This window comes from Corvus hawaiiensis, chromosome 9 (assembly GCF_020740725.1).
Source record: "Corvus hawaiiensis isolate bCorHaw1 chromosome 9, bCorHaw1.pri.cur, whole genome shotgun sequence".
Lineage (NCBI taxonomy): Eukaryota > Metazoa > Chordata > Aves > Passeriformes > Corvidae > Corvus > Corvus hawaiiensis.
Genome location: NC_063221.1, coordinates 18,756,837 through 18,772,882, shown reverse-complemented (window position 1 = coordinate 18,772,882; position 16,046 = coordinate 18,756,837). Strand labels below are relative to the sequence as shown.

The following is a 16,046-nucleotide window of genomic DNA, read 5'->3' as shown; positions in this document are numbered from 1 at the left end:
AATGAGGTCTTTTAATTAAAAGCCTAAACACATACAGTGGGTTGATTCCATCTCTAGGACCCCCAGTGCTTCCCTTGAGTATAATGGTAGTTTCTTTTCATTCCTTTTGAATAGCCTTGAGAAAAAAAAGTTGGTTTTAAGGACTAATTTAACTTCTGAGTGAACTGCAGGGCCTGACTGTTAAATGCTGTCCAGAGTTACCCCAGTACAGCAGCAGCACAATCCTCAGCATAAGTCTGTTGCAACGAAACTTGGATGCAGTGCACAGTAGCAGGTTCTGTGACCAGACAAACTGGCTTCAGAAATTATGTCTTTTCCTGTCATTTAGTCTAGAATTAGTTAATTTTTTAAAAATTACATTACATGGGGTTTTTTTTCTCCCTTGGCTATGCTACAACCAAAGAACCAAGGCAAATGCTAAGGTAAATCCCATTTCATAACCCTGAATATGTCATCCTGAGCCACATACACCTGTGCTTACACAGGAGTCCTTGCTCTGTGTGAACGCAAAACTATGGACCATGGAGCTGCTAGAGAGGGTTATATGCTTCCCCAAAATGAAGAAAGTTAAACTCTCTTGTTTAACTGCATGCTTTTGCTGATTTCTACTGATTCACTAAAGCACCAAGCTGCCAGCACAGGCAGAAGGGCTGGTGGGGCTGGTTGCATCACTGCCTCCCCTTCCAGCACTGTTTTAAAGCCAAGAAGTCTGACAGGAATGGCGTGGGCCTGGCTGGCCTGGGGCAGCCAATGGGCTGGGTCACCTTGGGAAGGCACATTCCAGCCTTATTTTTGTAACCTTCTATGAAAGAAGGTTAGAAGTCCACGGTATAATAAGAAAAATGCAACTTTTCAAAGCCAATTCTTCCTCACTTTCTTATTTTACAGAAATAAGGAGTTTTTCTTCAGTATTCTTAAATTTAAACCAACTACACCTTTTTCAAGCATAAGATCACAAACCCCTTTTTGGGCTTTTCTAAGTTAGAAACTTGGAAACTCTGTAATTAGTTTGTCTGAAATAGGTGTTTAGCATGACATTTAACCATTCACTATTTTCATATTGATTTTCACTGCTTTGTTGAAGACAAACACATTTGACTAAAATTGGGTGCCAAATAATTTTTTCATCATGATCCATCAATGGATGAATTATTGTTTTAAAGAGAAACGATTACAGTAACTCTCCCCACATAGCATTCAAAAATCATGTGAAATTTACAGTGCAAAAGCTGTTTAAAATGCCTTTGTCTAGAACAAGATATCAAGAAAGTAAACAAAATAGATGTGTACTGTTTCAAGAGACACTTAAGCATTACAAAGAAAGCTAGAGGGGAATTGAGCTCTGTAGTTTGGAGCTGAGCTGCAGATGATTCAACAGGCTCTGTGCCAGCGGTAACAAAAGCGCTCTCTGCTGGAGCAGCACAGCTGGAAAACCTGCAAACAGGCTTTATATAGATACTTAAAAAAGAATAAGTTTTCAAAGTGGAAGCAGTATTTCATTACTATTGTCAGATACAGCTTCCTTACAAGGACCCAAGAGCCACGCACAAAGGTTCCTGTGAGAACAAGTCACTAATGGTAAGCAAACCTTAGATCTTGTACAAACCCCAGAATTCTTAACTATTAAACCAGTATGTTTTAAACTAGTCCTTGCCATTGCCAACCTTGTAACTACGTTAAACAATACAACTCACTGAAACATTTCAGACAATGTATAAGATCTTAGTCTCACAAAATACAACTTTATCAGTCCTAAGGAAGGGATTACAATGGAAAGCGACACATTTCTCAGCCAGACACCTAATAGAGAAACTTTTTCTTTTTTAAAAAAAAAAAACCCAACTCCTCCTTTAGGTCTTCATTAAGTAATAGTGATCCTTTCTGCAAGGGAAGTGAAATTAGTCTCTCGTATTCCCTGCCCTGGTTCCTCAAAACATCCCTTACCAGCCTGTGTCAGAGAGGTTCGTTTTTTAACAAAACTGGACTGTGTTCTGCTTCCAACAGAAAGGCTCCCCAATGACTTTTGCTGTGAGCCTGCTGCTGGCAAGGTTGGTTGGTTGTTTGGTGGGTTGGTTTGAGGAGAGCGTGTTAATCCTCCCCTGAGAAGTTCTGTGGTTTAGGTTTAACTCCTCGTTACACTTTCCTGGGGTTACCCTGTATTAATGCTGTATTTGTTTCCGTATCAGTCCATCCACAGCAAGAAACATATGGTGGGAGAAGTTATGGGAAGGGATGGGAAATCAGGGTTTGCTCCAAAGAACAAGTTTACTTTGTTAGAAGACAAGCAAATACAGAGTTCTTGTGTTGCTGCTCACAGTTACAGCAAAGCAAATACATCTTTGTCTTCTGAAGCTACCAAGACTAAAGCATTCTAAAGATGAAGACCACTTCGTCTTCTAAATGAAGGACCCAGATAAAATTATTTGATAAGGCCTAAAAACGCTTATCTCCATTCATTGAATTCATTGCATTCTTCCATCAATCCAGCTCCACAAGCACTGGCTTCCCTGAAAATTCCTGCTTTTGTCAGAAGTGCCCTGAAGAAAACAGTTCAAAGGAACCAGCAGCACAAACCCATTCCAGTCTCTGGTGTGACTCTGCCTTCCAGCCCCAACCAATCTTTGCATATTTCTGACAGTGACACAAATTCTGTGGACTCCTCTGAAGATGATATTGCTCCTTTTGGTCTGTGATACTCTCAGCATAAAGAACTAGCTCACTGCAATCTCTACCACTCCATTATTCCTGCTATTTCTTGGTTCCTAATTATATGACTTTCAGACTGTTACAAAGCACTCCACTGCTACCAACATGTTTGTCTCACAACAGAACTATTCCCTGAGATTCCCATGTCTCACAGGAAGCCTCCTGTGCAATAAAACCACAATATTTCTTTTCAGCAGTTTTCTATATTCTGCCAATATTTTGTTGCACAGAAATGCTGCTTTTGCTTCAGTCTTGACATTCTGAGACAGGCACAGCCTGCCCAGCTAACCACTGCCTCTTGCTGCATTATTTATTAAGCTTCACCTCAGTCAGTGCAGCCAGAAAATGCCTTTGGCAGTAATGGAATCAGATTTCTTAGCAAGGTGCCTCCATTTGCTCAAGGGTTTTCTACACATCTTATGCTAGTATTTCTGAGAATTCTTTTCCTCTGTAACATTTTCCCTCCTGTGAATTACAGAGGAGTGCATCCCCTCCCGAGCATGCCTGGACAGCCATTCCCACTCAGCTGCTGCAAGAGCAATTGGCCCATCAGCAAGGTCACCTCTGCAGGGCACTGATACCACCATGCTTGTGCCCATGACTGAGGGTCCTGGGATTTGTCCAGCTATTGGGAAAACAACCTTACTGACTTTTCCAGTCTAACAAAGCATTGTGGGTATCCTTAAACAACATTTCTCAAAACGGAAATGCTGCACAGCTGTAGCCATTGCCAGGGGTCCCTTTCAACTGGTACAACCATTTATCCTACAAGAACACACAGTTCAGCTGTAATTATCTTCCATGTTTTTAAAACAGTCCTGCACTGTTCTCACATCCAATCCACACCCAAAGCAGAAGTACAAACCTCTGTGACCAATGGCCAAAGGGGCCTGGATAAAATCAGCAAGCTAACACATAAACAGGAACAAGAACCTTTCAAGCCTGCAAAGAAAATCCAAATTGTATTATGCTGGTGACTGAAAGCATTGCATCTTTTTGTCCTGATTCTGCCATGATTCTCTAAGATTAGCAAGCAGGCAAAGGAGCTTCCTGTCACTGGAGTGGCCAGCACTGCACAGCTTCTCTTTTCTCCAGTGATAAAAATGCCTCTTCCTGTGCTGATTCCAGGTTCACAGTAAATTACTCTTTATGGAACACACCACATTTCTCTGGATTCACTTTCATATTGGCAGCACTAAGCTTATCGCAAACTATTTGTAAATGAATCAGTGTTTCAAGAGCAGTAGTCTGCATCAAGAATAGGAACAGCAAAGTAACAGAGGGATGCCTTCCCACAACCTCCCTGTCAGCACTTCTGCGAAGAAGTGCTGCCTGCCATTATCCTCAACAGCTGTACTTCTATACTGATGTGAATTCTTCTTTTCCAGATCATCCTGCCTTTCTCGGTAAGCCAAGTACTGCAGCTGCTCTTGTGCCAGCATTGGAAGCAACACAATGTGTTCATTGCAAATTAATTGCCTTCCAGACACTGTTTTTCTGATTTTGACAAATTTTTAAGAGGATTTCCTCAAATCAAACCTGTATGCATTTTTCACTACTTTTTTTCCCGTTATACATAATGACTGTAATCGGATTTGATTCATCATAAAAACAGTAGAATGATGAGTTAATAGAGGACTAATTTTCAAAGGCAATCTTCCCCATTTGTCAGCAGGGGTGTATGTTCACTGTCACTGTCTTCTTTTGAAAGACAATCCAGGATAAACTGTTCTATAGTCAGAGATTTTTTGAACATCTGAGCTATCAGTTTAAGTTTAGTTGGTGTTCACTCTATGTTTCACAGATCCTGATGCATAGACAAATTTTCATTATTAGCTGTCCAAACCTGAAGAAAACCTCTTAAGTCTGTTTCTTGAAGTCTTTTGAGTTGCTTCAGAAGCTGCAGCACTGTACCACTTCTCTCATCATCTTTTCCTGAAGAGGATGGACTAAAGCATCTTTACCAAAAAACTTCCAGCTACAGAATCAGCTTCCTCAGATAACTCAGCTTCACACAGGCTCTCACAGACTTGTTTCAGATGCCTTACTTCAGAAAAAGACAAAGAGTTGTTTATACCATTTCTCCTGAACAGGGAAGCTGCTTATAATGAAGATTCCCTCAACCTGCTAACAATACAATTAATTGTTCTTCTCCCAGGCTAGACATGCTGGTTTTTTCCTTGGAAATTGAGTATCAGATAGTGTTAACTTCAAGACAACTGGATACTACATATATCATATGGTCTGAAAACAAAAGAAGCAACTGGCACGGTAACTTCCTGAACTGCCCTGTAGAACAGCAGAGCAAAAAATACACAGACAAAAGCCTCCTTGGTCACAGCAGTCATGGGAATGCATCCGAATTCCAGAGCTGGTGACATTAACCTTCAGCTGTAACACTCTTCAAGGAGCACTTCACTAGCAAACAGAACTACTATAAGAATCAAAAATGCAGATGGAGTATTTTGAGAAACCCTACAGAGAGCTGCCACTCCATAAGCTTTGCCATGACAGTGTCCCTCATCCTAGACCTTGCTAGGACACTGTCTGGTATCTGCGTTTGTGCTAGGAAAGGTGGGCACAGGGAACCCTCAGCTGTGTCAAGTACCATTTTTTGAACTGTTTCCAGACTAACGGCATGGAATGGGTGGAATATATCACAGATTTGGCCCCACAGCCTGTGAAACTGGCAAGGAGCAGCTGCAGAGTCTGCAGGTAGACAAGGATCTAGAGAAAGCATTATCACACTGCCAAGGCTAGAACTGCACAACTTATTAATAACCTCATATATTCACTAAAAATTAGTACACTTTTCTATATATGAAGGTTAAAAAAAACCCTCTTAAAATCACTTAAAAAATATTAACATCATATTAGCACATATGCATACAGAATCTGTTCTGCCAAAGTAAAGCTAGTCCAAGACAGAAGGAAAATAGAAAACACCAATTTTTACATTAAAATTTAAGTACATAAACTTCTATTAGTAAGCCCTAATATCACTGCAGACTTTCTAAGGCACAGAATCTTTATCTGAAAATATACAGCAACCCTTTCTCCAATCCAGTAGCAGCTGGTACCTTGTCACATACAAAAAAAACCTATTCAGCAGCATACCACAAATGCAGCATATACTGACTAGCACTTCGAGAAGACTACCAACTGTTTGTACTGAAATAAATACAATTTGGCAGCAGAGACTATCACAGCTTTGTCATAATTTTTGCCCACATAAATATCTTGATTCTATTTTCTGTTTCGAGAATACATTACATGCTTCAATTCTCCCTCCATCAGTTAGTCCCGTGTTTCACTGATGAAAATCCCATAACATCAAAATAATCATAAAATATTAAACTCCATTTTTAGATCCATTTTTTTTCAGTTTGTAGTTGTGTATTTATTCAAACAAAAAAGCCCTGAGAAATCTGTTAAGCCACAGATCAGTGAATGGCATATAATACAGAATTCATTGCTCCTATTCACCAAGCATGCAATGTAATATTTATACCCAGACGTTTTCAAATGTAGTTTTATTCCAGTGACTGTTTGCAGTCTATACATACATTTAAAAACAACGTTATGTGAACATATCACAGACCAGTACCTAAAAAATCTTTAGTATATACTCTTTTATAAAAGGTTTTGACACAATGGAAAAGTCAGTCCAGAAAAACTCATGTTACCAGGCTTCTTGATAAACAAAATACTGTGAAGCCCTGTAACCTGCATGAGCACAAGTATCCATGGCAATGGATCTCTCTTCTAAATCCTTGTTTTAAATAAACAGGTTTAAATTTTGTTCAGTAAACAAGTTCTACCACAACACTGTCCATTTAATTTTGTGCTTTCCAAAAGGCAAGCATACAACAGAAATAAAATTCCCTACCCAATACGAGAGAGAAATGCAGTAAACACGTATCTGTTTCCCATTCCAGCAGAGGAATCCAAGTTCCTTGAAATTCTCGTTATGTTTTGTGTGTTGCAGTATCCCCACTGTAACAATGTTTAAATCCAAAACACCTTGCTTATACCTTCTTCTTCTTCTTCTTTGCCTGCTCTCCAGACTCTACTTTACGTTTCTTAGCAGAAGCTGGTTCATCATCTTTTTCACCATCTTTAAATAAAAGAGAGAGTTAATCAAAGTCAGCAAAGACAGTTTTTTTTGCCTTAAACACCATCCTGTCTCAGAACAATTGACTTAACCACATCTGAGATGCCTGAAAAAAAGACACTGTAGTATTAACTGACAACATCTTCATTTTTGGAATGCAGACAATATGTGGACAAAACAGGAATGGTTACTTCTTATTACTACCACAAACCACTGCAGATAACTAAGAAGAGGCTTTATGCTACTGTACAGTACCTGTTCTAAAAAAATATATTATTTGATTAGCTAATAGAAAAAGCTAGAAAATTACATTTTTGAAGCAGGAAACAATGTCAAGGTCAATCAACTTTTTATCTTCCTACTTCAGATGAAGGCTGACTAAGAGAAATGCATGGACAGGGAAACATATAGAACACATGGAGCAAGACAAAAATTGCTACTGGGAAAGAATACGCAGAACCAAAAAAGGCACAAGACAACAAAAAAATCCTTTCTTTGCAAAAGGTTTGTAGACGATTTTACTGGTTAACAAAACCATTATTGGGTGTTCTGAAAGCCCAGAATTTCTTCTTCTGGTTTTGTTCTCTTGACTGTTGCCGGCTATTCTCTTTCTCCAGCAATTAAAAAAAAAAAAAAAATTCTCCTACCCGTCAAATATTTCTTTACTTCCTAAATTACCATTACAGCTTGTACCATCATTTAAAGTGAAGAGGACAGTAAATATTTTCTTCAGTAATCTGTCCCACGGACATCCTATTTAATTCCTCTCTTGGGCCCCAAGTTTTGCAAACGTTATAAAAATAATCTGACCTACATCTGCAACTAAGGTCAACACAGCACCTGAAGCTCATACTACCTTCTGTTTTAGCAGCACCACGACTGAACCTGTTGGTTTCACAGAACTACGGTGCTACAGACTCTAATCCTTCCCTGCAAATGGCAGTGGGGCAGAGGAGCAGAGAGACTGCTCGAGGGTCTGTGTTGGTTCCAGGAAAGCCAAAACACCGGCACTACAGTCCACCCATCCCTGCAGCCAAACCGCTCTGCCCTTGGGCAGCAGTGGATGCAGGAGAAGCCTGCAGAGCTTCCTCGGAGCCCAGGGAGAGCTCCGGCCACAGAGCACTCAGGGGACCCGCCCAGCTCGGCTCTGGAAGCACACACAGCCTGAGCAAAGCGCAGCCGCCTCACGCCAGGGCCTCACCCGACTCCAGGGGCTCCTGCTCCTCGTCCGGCAGGAACTTGGCTTTGCCGGCCTGGCGGGGCGCGTCGTCGCCATTGTCCTCGTAGATGTTGGACCACTTTATGGCCATGTCGAGGGCAGGGGCCGCCGCCGGCGGCTTCTCGGGCGGGCTGTAGGTCTCCGGCGGGGGCACGGCGTTGCTCCTCCACACCTTGAACTCCCTGGGAGGCTGCGGGAGAGAGCAGAGCACCCGTCACACCGGGCCGGGGGGCCCGGGGCGGCCCCAGCGCCGCCTCGGTTCACCCCGCGCCCCACGCACCTCCTCGGGCGCCCGCAGGACGCGGCTCTCCCAGTCGATCTCCTTGTTGAGAGGGTTGTAGAGGAAGGCGGGCGGCTGCGACACCCGACGGAAGAGCTCGTCGGGCGGCGGCAGCCGCGGCCGCCCCGGGCTGCCTCCCGAGGCCGCGCCGGCCGCCGCCGGGCGCTCGTCGGGCTGGGGCTCCTCGGGCTCCGAGTCGGAGCTGGAGCTGCCGTAGGCCGCGAAATAGCCCAGCGGGTCCTCCCCCTCCGCCGCCATGGCGGGGCACCGCCTAGCACCGCCCGCGGAAACCGGGCCCGCGCCGAGGGTTCCGGCCCGCCGCGCCCCGGGCGAGCCCGCGGCTGCTGCCGGGGCGGGCAGGGCTCACGGCGTAGCCGGGCTGCTTGCCTTCGAGTGACCAGACACCGAAAATCAGACACGAAACCGAGCCAACCTTCATTTCTCCCTTTTCACAGCTGCAGGCTTAAGTGGAGGTTTTCCTTAATGTCTGATCACCGGCTAACCTAGGGCAGGCACAGCGCTGACCATCACCTATCCAAAACAGATTTTTCAAGTTTGTTGAAAAAAGTTTGTACTAGACCTTCCTTGTGACTGACTCATACATACATTACTGCATCGGCTAAAATACTGGTGCTGTTCAAAGGGGATGAAGCTGAGTCGGGAGGTTTAGGCCGCACATCAGGAGAAGCTGCTTCACCCAGAGGGTGGTTGGGCCCTGGAACAGCTCCCCAGGGCAGTGAGCACAGCCTGACAGGTTCAAGAAGTGTTTTGACAAATGCTCTCAGGCACATGGTGTGACTCTTGGGGTGTCCTGTGCAGGGCTGGGAATTGGACTCAAGGGTCTTCATGGGTCCTTTCCAACTCAGCATATTCTATGATTCTATGTTCAGATTACTTATACTACCAGAAGCAGGATAAGGTCTGAGGAAGGGGTTTTGGTTATAATACGTTCAGTTCCTTCACTGTAAAGATACTAAACCATATCCAGCTGATCTCTCATAATCTATACCACGATCATTATTTTGAAATAAGCCCTATACACAAAGTACAATGAAAACAACCACTGAAGTGAGACACCACACTCCCTGCAGCATTTGCAAATCCTTTTTTGAGTCATGCTTCTCAACAAAGTTTTTGTTTCTCCCCTGCTATCAATAAAAATAAAAATCTTAATTTAAGAATGAAGTCAAGATATGCGTGGCTGGAAGCAACTCTTCTCACATCCGTAGGAAGTCGAACTAGTCATTTGAAAAAAAAAAGCAAGAATCAGGTTGTAGTCACGAACTGCAGAAACTACTTAAGCAGCAGAGCTCTTGCTTTCACATGCATGTTTTCTTTACAGACTGCTCTTGAGTGTAGTCCTACGGGCACAGGCGTTTCACATTAAGTCAGTCTTTCCACCAAAGACAAACCTCTCTAAAAAGACAAGGAGAGCAAAAGCCTCCTGCACACACAAAACCAAAACCACACATCAAGTTAACGGCATGAGCTGCTCTTGCAACCTGTACATCTTAAAAATGAGAGAGGCAGACAGGAAAACAGGCAATTATACAAAAGAATTTATTCCAAAAGTTGTGCTAAAAAATATGTTTTAAAAATGCACATTATAAACATTTGGTAATACATTCATTCAAGGTCTTAGGTTCATAGGCTCTGCTGGGAGCGGTCCCTGCAGGATGGGGAGCAGCAAGGCAGCCTCCACCCTGAGCTGATGCATCTTCTCTGTCAAGGCCAACCCTGCTCACTCTCTTCTCTTTACAAGAACCCAGGAAGGGACTCAAGCCTAAGCACAGCTCTTTAAGTGGCTACAGAGGGCATTTAGATAAATCACTTTTTAGATGTCCCGAGTATGTGCAACTACAATTCAAGTTAATGGAAGAGAGGGAGTTCATCCTATGCTTAATTTCGTGTTATAGAGCAAAGTTTTACTTGCATATTTAGGCACTTAATTTCTACAGTGCCATCTAATCCAAGCAGTTTCACTGAAAAGCATTTTCACCATCTGGAAAGTCTATGATTGTAGATGTAGACAAGAAAAACAAGGATTTTTATGAACACATCCTTCTCACATGTAAGATGTTCATATACTCAGGATGGAGTGTAGTTGAACATTGCATTTTATTTTAATCTATTTCCAAAGCCAGAATAATAATGAAAAACAATTTATAGAGACTATACTGAGGTCCTGCAGATGGCCTGTCTCCACAAAAGGAGAACAGTTTAGTAATTACCTGGGTGTGAATTGGAACGACATTACATGGCTATACACAGTATGAGAGCCAAAATAATTTAGGGCTTTAAATACAAACCTTTCAAATACACCGAAAACATCCTATCGCTTTAAAGTGTAGTACTGCAGAACACAACTGTACACGTGTCCAAGCAAGAGTCCACCAGGTCATTTTGAAAGGATTATAGGCACCTGCACAAAAGGTAGGCTACAACTCGAGTATGAGAGGAATACAGTATGTTACATGGTGTCAAGAAATGAGAACCTTCCCATGTTGAAACAGTTTAAAATGCATTTGACTCTGAAAAATTTGAAATGTAAACCTGTCTGTCTGCTTTGAAGAGGAGGTATCTGAAGTGCCACATTTCCAAGAGTCCTTCAGGTAAAGATACTTTCTTGTCACACAACTTCTCCTCCACTTCCCTAGTGGGACAAAACATACAAGCTTTGTTCCTTAATAACATCCTACAATAATGTTTTCTTACAGCCCTCATGATGCTGTTAGAGCAGTTTACATTCCTTTTCCAGTACTAATGATAATCTATATTTAAAGTGCATCTCAAATCAGGAATCTTTAACTAATATATAAGAATAATATGCCAAGACCTGCAGAAGTATATTTGCAATACTGATCTCTTTCGATTTACCAGCAGGACAAAGTTACCACAAGGAAGAGACTCCTTGCAAACAAGCATGGATTTGGCCAGATTTGTGAGGTTTTTTTTGCAAATGGAGCAGCACACACATACATGGAGAGCACAGTTTATCCTAGTGAGAAACATTTAACTTGGTAAATGAGTTTAAGCTTTTTGGTAAGTAAGCTTAAGCTTTTAGTTCATGTTTTTTTTCCATACTCAATATTTTTCCTAACCATCTTTCCCAGTTCACCCATCACAGAAACATTAAGAAAAGCTCATTTGTTTGTTTCTGTAGAAAGAAAAACCCATTTGTTCTATAATTCCAGCTAAAGTATCTGCAACTAAATGTGAAACCTTATACACACTGGTTTAAAAAAACAAACATTTGCTGGTATAACACCACAATATTTTGAAAAAAGCTCCTTAAAGAACAAAACAAACAAACAAAGTCAGGCAGCTCCAGCATCACACAATTACAAAATTAAAACAGAAATTGCATAGATTATTTCCTCCAATTTTTCTAACAGCTTGAAAACATTTTTTAGCCTTTATGAGACATCACACTAAGTTTCAGTACCATTCATATAAACAGACAAAAGTCACTATGTTCACTGTGGTTGAACAGAACGTGATCTTAAAGGCAAAAAGCAATTGTCACTTGAACTGGTACATGGCTCTTGCTGGTCTTGGAGCTCTGGGGGCAGTGGGGGTGCACCAGGGTCTCCAGGCCCTGGGAGGGTGGCTGACAAAACACTGCTCTGTGAATTTCCCATCTCTGCAATTGGTAAATTCATTGAATGAAGAGAGACAGCAGACACAAATGCAGCGGTGCTATAATCTTCTTCTGGGTGATGTATCTGGGAAGATTCTTTGTCTTTTGTTTTATCCAAAAAATTTGATTCATCAGAAAATGATCTAGAGAGATTATTTGTTCCTCCATACAGTGAGGTCATACAGGTGCTGCAGCTTAGACCTAAGATGAAAAAACAGATACTGGATTTAATTACAGTATGGGAACGTCTTAAAACTGTGCTCTGATTTAGTATCAGTAAGACTGTCAAAGATCAATTGTCCGTATTTTTAACAGACTAACTCTTCATCTCACCTGTGACATCCAGTATTCCTGACAAATTAAAGAGCAAACATGCAGGTTATTTAGTTTGATGGGAACAGTTTCTCTGTACTCACTATCAGATAGTACTTGACAAAGATGCACCCTAACTTAAGGTTCATTTTAGAAAGTCACTTTAGCTCTTCGGCCCAACTTTTTTTAGACTTGTCTCACTGTGTTCTTCAAACTTTTAAGAGCTTCACCTGATGGTTCTGCTCCAAAGTGGACAGCATTTGAAGGCTATTCTACCTGAAGCCAGAGAAAACTTCAGGCCCTCCATCTCTAGGGTTAAAACATATTTCTTCCTTCTTTATTTGCCTTTTGATGGGTGTGGAAGGGGAAGTAATGCTTTTGGTGTAGAAAGCCTATACTTTTTTTCCTCTGCCATAAAATATGAGTACACATAGTCACTTCAAGCTTTGGGTGTCAACAAAACCTCTAAACCTGTATGAAACAACACACACATGTATTTATAGTGCCTGATTTTAAGCTGTGGCATTGAAGGCATACAGGGGAGCTCTCCTCAAGTTGCATTTGATAGCATATCTTCTGCTGAGGCACAAAGTCTAACAAAACCAGAGCATCCTGCCACTGCAGCAAATAGCTTCAAGAGAAATGCAAGATGGAAGATAACCACCCATTTTTGAAAAGCAAAACTGAAAGGTGAAGACAGATTTATCCATCATAGCAACACAATAGGGTTTTTTTTGCAGTTTGTTATTTATGATGGATATGTTCAGATAATAAAAAGGTATAGCCAGGATACATGCACTAGGATTTTAAACCTAAACTGGTGATATTTCCAAACATGTTGTTCCAAATACCAGAGGAAGACTTTAGTTTTGGACTTAATTTTGCAGACCCTCAAAATAAAACCTATGTCTTACACAACATTATTAAAAATTTGTTACCTTTAAGAGCTTCAAGCTTTTCATTTTTGACTTTCAACACTACATCAGTTATCTTTTGTAACAGGAAGTTTTGTGTTCTTTCTCGTCTGATAGATTCAATCAAAGTATCTAGTCCCTTTGGGTTTTCTGCTAAGTAGTCCAATAACTTCCCAGTTTTTTTCCTACTGGAAGATCGAGCAGAAATTTCTTCTGTGTCCTCCCTAGTGAGTATTTTCTTTGAACGTAGGTAATCAAAGTGTCTCTCGGCTATGATTTTATCACACAGGTAAGGACGCATCCTTTCTAAAGCCTGAAAAACAAAATGAACTAGTATTAGCCAACATTTCAAATTATTTAGAAGTCTGAGTTGGAACCTATATGATTTGATACGGGTTAGCAAAAGAATTTTTAAGGCTGCCACTGTGTTACTTAGTTGAGATTTTTCTCAGTGTAAGAAATATTTTTTTAAAAACTGATACCTAATTATCTGTTTCATTAGCTCTTTGACTGAACTCAGGAATTCCAAGGCTTGTTAAGAAATAAGGTGACTACTCATAGAAAATGTGATTACATAAAGTCTGAGGTTAGCACATTTCAAAACCGTCAAGTAAAAATGAAATGATACCAAACAGCACCTACTCACTTTGTCTACAGACACACTCATTTTCACTGATCATCTGATTGCCACATTTCCACATTGTTTGTATCCTTGAGGCACAACTCCAAAATACTGCAGTTATTGATGCTTTCTGTACATTGAGCAAAAGCAGTCTCAGAGCAAAAGCATGAATATACTCAGAGTTCAAAAGGTTTGCAAATAAACACCACTACTGACAAGTTCAACAGATTACTGACATCCAAAATACATGCACTTTCATCCATAAATATACATACTCTCAACAACATTAGTGGCTGCTTTTTGTCTTCTGCAACCCTACTTCTGTTATATGAATGATTTTGTATGGCTCACCTCCTCCTTCTCAGCTCTCAGCTGCAAGACTCCTCCTCAAGACAAGCTTACCCAGACCAAGATGTCCTTGCCAGTTTTAGCTTCCTGAGGCGAGCTGTCCCCTAACACACACAGTGCTTCTGCTAACACAGCACCCTGGCTTGCAGAGATCCCATCAAAGTTACCTGAACAGCTCTGAGAGAGCCAAGTGAATTTACACTGAACCAGCACATTGGATTGTGAAGCCACAACACTTAAAATCTGAGTGCAGAATCTCTGAAGTCAGATTAATTGGACTGCATTTTGATGATAAAATGAATGTTATCTGTTTCTACCTAAAGTTTCCATCGTGTCCTCCAAGTACTATGGGAGAACGTCTAAGATTAAGGGCTGAAGTGACAATCATGCACTTCTGTGAGATGCAGCTGTGGGTTCAGTCACTAAGCCAGACTAACATACTTATCATGTTTTATATATATATATATATATATATATATAGTCTGACTCAAGTAGTTTTTATCCTTTTGTGGTGAAACTACCCAAAGCCAGCTATTGCAGTATTACCCAGTGGTTCCATGGAAGTGAGTACTAACTTGAAAAACATGTCTCGTAGACCTATGACAAAGCATTTAAAGAAAATCACTTAGGCATAAAGCTAGAAAGAAACAAAAACCAAACTCCAAGGAGTCTTTACTGTACTTTAAAGGAACATAAATAAACCCCAACGAGTCAAACATAGGACACTGTAAATTACAAACAGAACCATGGACAGGCAATAAATAAATGATAAACTGTGATTTTACTTTTTTTTAAATTAAGCAATCACTTGTTGAGGTTGGTTAGCACATTGCTTGCTTCCCAGTCTCACAATGAGATAAATTAATCCAGAATGAATCAGGATGAGGTCTTGCCTCAGGTTCCAGACATCAGTGAATAAGTATGGAGGAAAAACCAGGAAAATATAGAACAATAAGCCTCAATTAAAAATATCTAAGCATACTTAATGAAGACATCCACGCTAAGGAAGAATTTTACTGGCACCAGGAGCAGCACATGCATTTTCAGCCAAGCTTTGGGTACCATTTTACTCATCCTGCCTGCTGCCTCCTGCGCCTCTCCGCGGCGCCGAGACACCGGGAGAGCCGAACCCTCGCAGCTCTGCCCCTGAAGCACAGGCCCGCACAGGGGCGGGCGGCTGACCGCACCGCAAAGCACGGCCGGGATCAGCGTCTGCGAGGCACGATCAGCCTCACACCGGGGGACCCCGGAGGGCACAGCCGTGCCCGAAATTCCCCGCCGCGTTCCCGGACGCGCCGCCGAGCCGCTCCCGTCCCTCCGGCCGCCCCCGCGCCGCGTCCCCCCGCCCGCTCCCGCAGCGCTTCCGCTCCCCCGCCCGCGCACGGGCCTCACTCGCCGCTCCGCGCCCGGCCCAGGCACTCGAGCCCTCGGCCCCGCCCTCCACTTACATCCTTCTTCACCTCCGCCATCTCGTCCTCCGTCAGCGGCCGCCCCGCGACCCCCGAACTGGACCACGACCCCGGGCCCTCCATGGCGGAAACCTCGGCGGCGCCGCTGGGGAAACCCGCACGGGCGGCGCTTCCGGCCGGGCTCCGCCCCCGCCCGCCTCCGCCAATGGGCGCTCAGGGCCGGCGCCCCGCCCCGCCCCCAGCTGGGACAAGGCGCGGCCCCGCCCCAGCTCGGCCCCGCCCCAGCTCGGCCCCGCCCCGCCCCGTCCCGCCAATGGGCGCTCGGGGTGTGCGCTACGCTCCGCCCCTCTCCGCCTCCGCCAATGGGCGCTCGGGGTGTGCGCTACGCTCCGCCCCTCTCCGCCTCCGCCAATGGGCGCTCGGGGTGTGCGCTACGCTCCGCCCCTCTCCGCCTCCGCCAATGGGCGCTCGGGGTGTGCGCT

General features: G+C 43.0%; 2 protein-coding genes across 3 annotated transcripts; both read right to left on the bottom strand.

Annotated features, from left to right (window-relative positions):
* Window positions 1-6,223: 6,223 nt before the first annotated feature.
* Window positions 6,224-8,604, bottom strand: C9H1orf52 (chromosome 9 C1orf52 homolog). The gene is made up of 3 exons (XM_048313128.1): window positions 8,320-8,604; window positions 8,022-8,229; window positions 6,224-6,823 (listed from the first exon to the last, which is right to left on the bottom strand). The coding sequence occupies exons 1-3, from the start codon at window positions 8,575-8,577 to the stop codon at window positions 6,735-6,737; spliced, it is 555 nt and encodes a 184-aa protein (XP_048169085.1). The 5' UTR covers window positions 8,578-8,604; the 3' UTR covers window positions 6,224-6,734.
* Window positions 8,605-9,863: 1,259 nt separating this feature from the next.
* BCL10 (BCL10 immune signaling adaptor) lies at window positions 9,864-15,733 on the bottom strand. Of its 2 annotated transcripts, XM_048313313.1 has the most exons (4): window positions 15,604-15,652; window positions 13,832-13,937; window positions 13,210-13,498; window positions 9,864-12,160 (listed from the first exon to the last, which is right to left on the bottom strand). In XM_048313313.1, the coding sequence occupies exons 2-4, from the start codon at window positions 13,850-13,852 to the stop codon at window positions 11,796-11,798; spliced, it is 675 nt and encodes a 224-aa protein (XP_048169270.1). In that variant the 5' UTR covers window positions 13,853-13,937; window positions 15,604-15,652; the 3' UTR covers window positions 9,864-11,795. The 2 variants fall into 2 exon arrangements, with proteins under 2 accessions (XP_048169270.1, XP_048169269.1); XM_048313312.1 differs by lacking the exon at window positions 13,832-13,937 and having other exon boundaries at window positions 15,604-15,733.
* Window positions 15,734-16,046: the final 313 nt, after the last annotated feature.